Genomic DNA, 10,510 nt, shown 5'->3' on the forward strand with positions numbered 1-10,510 from the left:
CTTCAGTCGTTTTGCTTGAAAAGTGTCCTGGAGAAATGGCATGTGGTGTAAAGAAATATAGAGTGTCTTATTGCATTTTTGGTAGTTGGAAAATATATCAAAAATACCTATTTGATGAAAGAGATGACAGATGAAACAGATAACAACAACATTTTATTAAGGGTCAAGCTCCTACTTGTTATGAAATCTGAATATTGGCTCTGACTTCTCAAAATAATGTACCCTGGCCATTAAATAGATGATTAAATGTAATGAATCATCCTCAAGAAGAAAAAAATCCCCCCACTTATTATTTGTCATATAATTTACAGGGTACTAAATTTAATATTATTATTTGACAGATTTAACTCTATTTATTGTCTAATGGGAAAACAACAAGAATAACAACACCATATAGGCCTATCTATAAAAATTAGGCTATGTTTGAATGAAAATATAAACCATCCTGCATGTTTATATTATATTTAATGGGTTATAGCCTATAAACACTAGGGCTAACTCATTGAAACAAAAATAACGAAATTTCTCATGATCCTTCCTCCTCCCGGTAAGTTCAGTAGAGGTTTTAAGAGTCTTGAAATCTGAGCCTGTGTCTTTAAGAAGTGGCCCCATGCAGTGCTGGGAGCCCGAGGCGCCTTTAGCCAAATTACTGAAGTTCAGAGGAAGTGACGGGAATACAGGAGCTTTCTTTAAGAGTTAGTAGTTCAACGAACAGAAGAAGAAACAACTGTATAAAGAGAAGGCCTTTAAGAAGGAACTGTTCTTGTAGCTACTTAATTAAGCCAGTGTTTTCTGAATCACGACGACGCACATAAGGTGAAATTCAACATTTTGACGGAGGCGCAAGTATTAGTTTACTAACTATAGCCTATTATTTTATAATCGACCGTTAACTACCTCTCTAAAAAGTAGTTTACATTCGTTTTGTTGTCTGTTTTAAGTCATTTAATCTGACGACATGCCCCATTGTTGTGTTAAATGAGTTTACATCCTTGGCGTCGTTTGTAATGAACGCGAGAGCCGCTTTAGTCCAGATAGCGTTCGTCGTGTTTACTCTGCTATTATCGATAAGTGTTTGCTCACAGTTGACGGTGCTTGTTCGTCTCAGCGATGGTCAAATAACGGAGGAGCAATTAGAGGCGGATAGTGAGAAGGACATTATAACAGTGGAGTTCAGGCAGACAGACGGGACTCTCATCACATTCCTGTCTGATTTCAAGCGCGTGAGTATAAATACAACTAAATGTATTGCAACCACAGCTGCGAATGAACTTGATAATAATCAAAGACTTGCACCTTCAAATCTGCAATACAGCTGTATTTCTGTGGCAACAAAACAATAAGTCAATGTTTAAGTTTGTTGGACGTGCACCATACCAAAGTAGGCTGTATAAGTAATACTAAAGTAAATACTCTCACTCTAATAAATTTCAATACCATGGTATCTCAGAGTACTATTACTATCTGATGCATGTTGCATTTTTCTGAAAGGTGCCAAGGTATTTCAAAGTACATATATTCCAAAAACGTATCTTTTTTTTTTTTTTTTTTTTTTTTGGTTACACTTTATTTTTAAGGTGTCCTTGTTACAGTGTAATTCGACATTTAATACTGAGTAATATTAATTAACTACATGCATTTACTATATGGTTATAGGATTAGGGTTTAGTACAGTGGCCGAGAGAGCTCAACACGCTGCAACTTCAGAAGACACATGCAAATAGAAAAAGCACCAGCAAATAAATCTTCATCATCTTCATCAGTTTGACAGCAGGTGATGCAAATGCTCACAACACAAACCAATAAAGAAACACACTGCAAATGCTCACAATACAACCAAATAAATTTTATTTGCAGTGCGTTTCTTTGTTTGGTTTTGTTGTGAGCATTTGCAGCACGTGTGTTGTCAAATTGAGGAAAGTTGTTTTCTTAATTTACAGGGGTTTTTTCTATTTGCAGCGCATTGAGCTCTGGTTTAGCTTAGGTTTACTTGCATGTAATTATGCATAATTTATTGTTATTATAATAGTAGGCTAAGTACATGTAACATGTAAGAATGACACCTTAAAATAAAGTGTTAGCCTATATGTATATATGTATATTTAATTATGGTAAATTAATATCATTATGATAGCATCATTTGCTATCAAATGCTGTATGTACAGCATCAACGTACTGTGGTATTACCATCTGATGCTGCACCATGATACTTTTTAAAATGGTGATATAAATCTCTAAACAAAAAAAAACAAACACTTTTTGTGACTTGATGGCACTATTTACATCACTTGGTTTAATATGGTTAAAGAACTGAGCTTTTAAAATGCTTTTCAGCATGACATCAGATCTAGTTTTATGAATCACACAACACACATGTATTTATCAACTTGAATGTTATTTTAAAGGTTTGAGAGGACTGCATTGTTAGATTTATATTGAATCGTGTCTAACAGATGGATTTGTTTGTGCTGATGTAAATTAGGCTACTATCTGAAGATCATATTTTGGCCATAAAACATTTACGATACTTTTGCACTTTGAAACACAGCATTTTTCTCTCAATAGACAATTCTACCCAAATGTAGAAACCTTTTTACAGAATCACATTTTATTCTGTCTGATTTCCGAAAACCAGTCAGTATCTGGTGTGACCACCATTTGCCTCACGCAGTGCAACATATCTCCTTCGCATAGAGTTGATCAGGTTGTTGATTGTGGCCTGTGGAATGTTGGTCCACTCCTCTTCAATGGCTGTGCGAAGTTGCTGGATATTGCCAGGAACTGGAACACACTGTCGTATACGACGATCCAGAGCATCCCAAACATGCTCAACTGGCCATGCAAGAACTGGGATGTTTTCAGCTTCCAGGAATTGTGTACAGATCTTTGCAACATGGGGCCGTGCATTATCATGCTGCAACATGAGGTGATGGTCGTGGATGAATGGCACAACAATGGGCCTCAGGATCTCGTCACGGTATCTCCGTGCATTCAAAATGCCATCAATAAAATGCACCTGTGTTCGTTGTCCATAACATACGCCTGCCCATACCATAACCCCACCGCCACCATGGGCCACTCGATTCACAACGTTGACATCAGCAAACTGCTCACCCACACGACGCCATACACGCTCTGTCTGCCATCTGCCCTGTACAGTGAAAACCGGGATTCATCCGTGAAGAGAACACCTCTCCAAAGTGCCAGACACCATCGAATGAAAGCATTTGCCCACTCAAGTTGGTTACGATGACGAACTGCAGTCAGGTCTAGACCCCGATGAGTACGATGAGCATGCAGATGAGCTTCCTTGAGACGGTTTATGACAGTTTGTGCAGAAATTCTTTGGTTATGCAAACCGATTGTTGCAGCAGCTGTCTGGGTGGCTGGGCTCAGACGATCTTGGAGGTGAAGATGCTGGATGTGGAGGTCCTGGGCTGGTGTGGTTACACGTGGTCTGCGGTTGTGAGGCCGGTTGGATGTACTGCCAAATTCTCTGAAACGCCAAATGCGACAGAATGGTCGCATTGTAGAGCCCTGCTTTGGAGACAGCTTATGGTGGAGAAATGAGCATTCAATTTACGGGCAACAGCTCTGGTGGACATTCCTGCAGTCAGCATGCCAATTGCACACTCCCTCAAAACTTGCGACATCTGTGGGATTGTGCTGTTTGATAAAACTGCACATTTTAGGCTACGTCCACACGAAGCCAGATTTCTCCCTATCCGATCTTTTTTTTTGCCTCAAATTCCATAAACACGGAGTCGTCTCAGGAAATATCTGCGTACACACGGAATCACTGAAACCGACTGAAAACGATGTAGTACACATGCCAGACCAATATGTGGCGCTGTAATTCTGCCACAGAGATACACAAAAAAACAGAGAAGAAGACTTGGACCATGTGCGTAAACCTTGCGCGCTGAATACAAACTAACACACAAAGCAGAAGATTTTGCTTTAATAAAGTTAATGAGCTCAGTGGGTTCTGCAGCACGAACACAGGCACGTAGTCTGACATTGTTGTTGTCGCTGTTATGTGACGTAGCGGTGTCTGATTAGGGGCGAGACTTGGGCTGATGACGTCATCGTTTCAGAAAATATACGGATTCGCCGTCCACACGAAAACGTGAAAACGGCGTTTTCAAATTTATCCACCCTGGGACCCGGTTTCAAAAATGATCGGTTTCACTCTTCGAAAACGCCGGATTCGTGTGGACGAAACGCCTATACGGTAAAAAATTTATGCGTATACAGCGAAGCGTGTCTTCGTGTGGACGGGGCCTTAGAGTGGCCTTTTATTGTGGTCAGCCTAAGGCACACCTGTGCAATAATCATGCTGTCTAATCAGCATCTTGATATGCCACACCTGTGAGGTGGATGGATTATCTCGGCAAAGGAGAAGTGCTCACTAACACAGATTTAGACAGATTTGTGAACAATATTTGAGAGAAATAGGCCTTTTGTGTACATAGAAAAAGTCTCATCTTTGAGTTCAGCTCATGAAAAATGGGGGCAAAAACAAGTGTTGCGTTTATAATTTTGTTCAGTATAAAATCACTATAAAATCGTCTTTCAGGGGGGTCCCCCTTCAGTCAAAATCATGTTTTGGGTGCAGGGAGGCTTGGTTCAACCCACAGACAAAAAAAAAACAACCCATGGCGACAGTATAAAAGTATCCCAAAATTCTGCTGGAAAACCACAGACTTGGCAACACTGGGTTACAGTGATGGTAGTTAACAGGGCCGATTTTTTAAAATTGAAATACTTCATGTTTTAAGATTGCAGTTACTAGATATAAACATTATGTGTTAACATGATTTGTTTGTGAAAAATATCAAATACTAACATATTCTGTGTAAGAGTGTACAAGTCAAATGTATTTGTTGGTGTAATCAATGTGCCACAAATGCTGCCGATTGAGTGTAACTGTACTGAACCCAAAATATTACTTTAAGAGCTGCAGTTATGACTAATCTCATCTATCAGGACCTTGCTGTCCTGAAAACATTGTGTCTATGAAGTACTTCCTCCCACTCCATATAGAGTGTCATTTTGATGTCCTCACAACATGTTTGACCATCACACACACATTCCTCTCTACATTCAAGAAGCCATTAGCTTTTAGTGAAGCAATGGCAACTTTTCTGATTTAATATCACACGGTCTATCAGAATATACCTTTCAAAAACAAAGTCTATTCTCCTAGTTTTTTTTTTGTTTTGTTTTTTTGAGGAAAAAGAGCCTGTTCTCTAGCTGACGTTCACACTGCTCCAATCATATTCAGTGTGAATGCTGTAGTGCAGTTGCCACTAGGATGGAGGCAAAGAAAAGCAGTATTGTTGTCATGAAAGAGAGGCTGTATTCTTGGTTATGTGCATATGGGAGCAGTTAGCCTGCTTTGCTCTGGGTAAGTTGGTGGATCAGCTGATGCTCAGGGTCGTGGTAAGAGGTTACGCTTGAGATGCATGTGCTCTGAAGAGCTGGTCTGTTTATAGACAGGGGCCTCTCTTTTGTTTTAGTGTTCACAAAGTAAAGGCTTTAAAATAAAGCCTCTCCCAGTCTATAAAATAACTTGTTCACATTCATTATTTTTAATTTGTTATTAATAGAACTTAAATGATGCAAAAAATATAGTAAAACTTACTACAAAAAATGCCCACAAAACAAGAAAAAAAAATGATTTTCAATATTCATTCTATTAAAATAAGTTCTGAATTTACTACTAAGGTAAATCCATTTTGCTTTAAGCTAGATGTTAATAATGGAGATGTGTGTTGTGATCTGGAGGAGTATTACATGAAGGGTTGCCTGTTGTGTTGATATTTATCAGGGTTTAGTTTTTCTTTTGTACATCTAATAATATTTGTTAGGGTTAATATTTTTAAAAGGAAAAATTAAAATTACAATAACAATTTTTCTTATAATCTTATTCAGTTTTGCTTCCCAATGAATCCCAAGTAATTGGATATTATTTAAGGATTAAATTTATTTTTCTGGAAAATAATATATGTCTGTATACTGTATGTGAGCCCGTTCTTCCAATTTGCATATTCTGTAAAGACATCCTGGTAATACAATCCCCTAATTCATTGAAAAAATGTAGGTTTGTCTTATGACTGTGCCTAAGCGCACATTTCATTTTAAATTTTTTTTCTTTTTTTCTGACAGCATGTGAAGATCTTTCGTGCACTGGTGCTTGGAGAGCCAGAGAAGGGCCAATCTCAGTACCAGGCCCTCTGCTTCATCTCGCATTTGGATCATGGAGAGCTCATCCCGAGTGAAGCCATGGCTCGACTCAGACAGGTCAAAATTGAAAGAATTTTAAAGCACCATCTGTGGCACCCTGCTGAAAAGACCAGCTTAAGCTAACTTTCATGCTGGTTGTGGTTTAAAGGGATAGTTCACCCCAAAATTAAAATTCTGTTGTCATTTACTTACCCTCATGTTTTTCCAAACATGTACACATTTATTTCTTTGTACAAAAATTACTCAAATGCTTCAAAATGCACAATGCATAGCACAGGAATAAATGTTAGTCACAATAAAAGTGTAGAGAGATACATATATTATGTATTGATAATCATCAGGGCAAAAATTATTGAACCATTAATGGTTTATTGTCAGTATTTTTGTGTTTTGTCTCTTAATATCCAAGTAATAACCTTGTTATGCCCTGAGACGTCCTTATGTTTCTTATGTGAACCCAACAGAAAAACCCTCATGTGGTTCGAAGTGCAGATGAGAGACACAGTGTTGAACAGTTCACTATGAATGCAGCGCTCAACATGACTCGCTCCTGGCACCTCAGTACTCATATTCATAATGTCTGCAGGGATGCACGAGACCTGGTGTACACACGACAGCAAGATGTCAAATACTGGCTGGAGAAAGGTTAGATGAGAGGGTCATTAATGCATTCTGCTAGTGTTTATACTGTGTAGGTCGCTCATGCGTATTCCTAGCACTGTCATTCTTATGTTATCAGGAGACTGCACATCTAAACACAGCAGAAAAAAACAAGAACTGTCAATGTATCAAACTCTATAGGAATGCTGACAGTTCATTTTCATGCATTATTTTTTTGTATGTTTACAGACCAATTTTAGTTCAAAATGATCTTAAAATCCATTCTTCATTTGCATGTCGCTGCAAGTCACCAGAAAAAAAGTACTTGGAATACATATGAGTAAACTGCCAAGAGCAACCTTTGTTCTGTCAAAGTTTCATTTTTAACCCATTATTTTTTCTCTTGGCAGGGGTTGAAGCTTCAATATTTGACGTCTTTCCTCAGAGTTTGAATGTGACTGACTTGCAGAGCTGCAGCTCCACAACAGACCCATGGCAGCCCTGCGCCTGCAGTTACAGGTTAAACCTGGAGTGGTTCCCCTGTCAGCTGAAGTACTGTCGGGGCCAGGGCCCGAACCCTTACAAATGCGGCATTAAGAGCTGCAGCAAAGGCTACCGCTTCGACTTCTACACACCTCATAAACAGCTGTGCCTTTGGGACGAGGACAATTAGCAGCACCTGAAAAAGGAAATTTGGTTTTCTTAAAATAATGTATTAGTTTGTTTGTGGTAAATATTTTTGTAAGGTACTCTACAACAATGTAAAACTTTTTCTTAATGGAACCGTTTTGATAATGAGATTATCTAGTAATTACTTGTGCACTTCAGTGATTTGAAAGCAGCTATACATTTTGTCTCAACAGGGAACTTTCTCTGACTTATGCCTTTAATGGGAGTGAAAGAATGGATATTTTGAGGTGGATTGCCAAGCCATTTATCTTTTTTACTTTGGGACATCACTACAATGGTACCTCAGGGCAGGAAATTGTTTTATTATTATAAGTTGTATATTTAGTTCTGCTTAGGGCAGCTGTATTGTAGCTCTTGTTTTCATTCTGTTTAGTTTTTACGTTACTAAATTTTTGCATTAAAATATTTGAATGTTAAAGTCTTAGCTATCCATACGTTCTCAGTGTTGACGACTTTAGTATAAAGGAGAGTATTTTGATAAATATTCAAATCCCATTCTACAAAAGGTTTACAATATGATGTCTGAATGTGGGTATCTCTGTTTTTTGCTTTGTATTTTAAAAGGTTTCTACGCTGTTTGATATTTTGAACCTTATTCATTCGTTTTTACTTGGTTTTACCATGTTGCCTTTACTTTAAAGGAATCGTTCAGACATAAATGAAAATGTACTCACCCTCAGGCCAACATTAATGTGTTGTAACGTGAAAAACTATGTGAGAACCAATTGGTAAGAACCTTAATTTTTCTTTTTTGATTCATGTGATTCTGCCTACTGCATTGTCAAAGTATTGTAATGCAATAATCTGCATTAACTGTTTAACTGCTGCAAAATAATATCTTCGAGTTTTCAATACCATCATGAACATTTTCAAGACAACTCACATTTTTGCTCTCTGTTTATAAAGCCAGGAATGTAAAGCTGCAACAAAAGGCCTAAGTGGCTGCTAAAATAGTGTCACTGAACATATTGTGATGTCAATTTATTGCAAATTTATTCAGTAGATGCCAAATTTCTTATTCTCAGCTAGGATGCTCTCTATAGCCTTGACTAATTCTAATTTACATTTCAATTGCAGCTGTCTTATGAAGAGTCTTTTGCTTTGGTTTGTGATATACAACATGAGTGTGTGAGCTTCAGTCAGGCGAGGTTCAGTATTCTCTTCTCTTATTCTTTGCTCTCTTGTGTCACTGTCCTAAAATTATTAGCTAGTTTCTCTAATTCATATTTTTAGACTTTTTCCAGACATTGTTTTTTTTCTTGTAATATGAAAAGTATTTACTAGAAAAAGCATTTGCAGTGGGTTAAAGTGTAATGCGGTATGATTCTTCACATAACTGTACCAAATGTTGTGTTCTACTACCTCACAACAGACCTCAATGTGTATTTTTACATTTATATAATGTAAAGGTTATTTTATTACAGTTGTTTGCAATCACTTTGGTACTAATTTTAGATCTCTCATGTCTTTTGTTCAACAGTCTGGACACAAAACTCTTAACAGTTTTTACATGTAGCACAGGCTGTCCCGTATTCAAAACACTGCGTCTGTATTCGTATCTTTAAACCGTGCACTTGGAGATTCAACTTATTTTTCATGAAATACTATAGGAGCATTACCTTAGATCACCCACACACAATATAGTAGTTTCACTGTGTAGTTCATACAATTGTTAAATATTACAGTGCAATATATGTGCTACATGTTTAATCATGGTACTGCATCACTGTAAAAAGGACTAGTAGAGAGAGAGTACTACAGACACAGTGGACCCTGCAAACAAGCCTGCACTGGCCCTTTACGGGCTCACTTAGGGCTAGCCTAAGGGCCCCCCGCGGGCTTCCAGTGCAGGGCCTCTGAGATTCTGCTCATTGGCAAAATGTTGGCCCCTAGTGCTGGCCCTGCATGGGCAGCCCTCACTTAGCCCACACTATTACAGTTTTTCTCCATTGGTTTGGCTCATTTCTTGAAACAGAAATTACATTCTCAAAATAACATGGACAAACCTCCAAACCTCTTGGCAAATGTTCACAACAGAATGGCATTTCTCATTCACTTTATCAAATGGCAAATGCCTTAGTACATGTCTCAATTGTCTCAGTGCATCTTTGCAAATGATTAAGTACAAGTAGCCTACAGTTATACAGTTAGCCCACATTTAGCACATTTTCCAAATGAATAGATGTTGTAGATCTAAACTGATTAGTTGATTCTCAGTCTAATGATCATTCTCTCCAAAACTTGTCAGCATGATTTCATTGTATAAGTACTCGCATGCACAACTGTCTGTTCAATTGTCAAAATTGGTCAAGAACATAATACCATGAATACCATATATGAATTTCTTTGAATATTTGATAAATTGATGACAGTCATTTACAGTCTACAAACTAGACTAACGAAGGGGGAGTGTCACACACAGGTGTTTTCCCTGATCGTGTGCTGCCATTTCTGAAAATGGTGTGGCCACTCACATCCCCAGTCTTGGCCCATACAACACACACAAGCTCCTCATCTTCTTGGATCGCCTTTATACCGATTTTATCCCTGAAAATGATAGAGGTCTCATAGGGCCTCACCTACCCATTTATGTAATTGTGTGGGACAATGTCAATTTCCACCATAGACCACTCATTAGGGGCTGGTTTGCAACGCATCCAAGGATGGTCATGGAGTTCCTACCACCTTACTCTCCTTTCCTCAATCCGATAGAGGAGTTTTTCTCTGCTTGGAGGTGGAGAGTGTATGAGCATCATGCTCAGGATCAGCCGTCCCTGCTCCATGCTATGGACGCAGCGTGTGACGACATTACAGGAGGTCAATGCAGGGGATGGTTGCGGCATGCATGCCGTTTTTTCCCTCGTTGCATCGCAAGAGAAAGTATCCGCTGTGATGTGGACGAGAATCTGTGGCCAGACGGACAACAGCGTGTAAATAATCAGGAGGGTGAAGACAGTGGACAAGAGCGGGA

The 10,510-nt window shown here is 38.5% G+C and overlaps 1 protein-coding gene across 1 annotated transcript; it reads left to right on the forward strand.

Moving 5' to 3' along the window:
- The first annotated feature begins 589 nt into the window (after nucleotides 1-589).
- On the forward strand, nucleotides 590-8,986 carry LOC306871535 (out at first protein homolog). Its single transcript, XM_079419550.1, has 4 exons — nucleotides 590-1,223; nucleotides 6,172-6,306; nucleotides 6,714-6,894; nucleotides 7,260-8,986. The coding sequence occupies exons 1-4, from the start codon at nucleotides 1,008-1,010 to the stop codon at nucleotides 7,520-7,522; spliced, it is 795 nt and encodes a 264-aa protein (XP_079275676.1). The 5' UTR covers nucleotides 590-1,007; the 3' UTR covers nucleotides 7,523-8,986.
- The last annotated feature ends 1,524 nt before the right edge of the window (nucleotides 8,987-10,510 follow it).

The sequence above is a fragment of the Barbus barbus genome, assembly GCF_936440315.1.
Source record: "Barbus barbus genome assembly, chromosome: 6".
Lineage (NCBI taxonomy): Eukaryota > Metazoa > Chordata > Actinopteri > Cypriniformes > Cyprinidae > Barbus > Barbus barbus.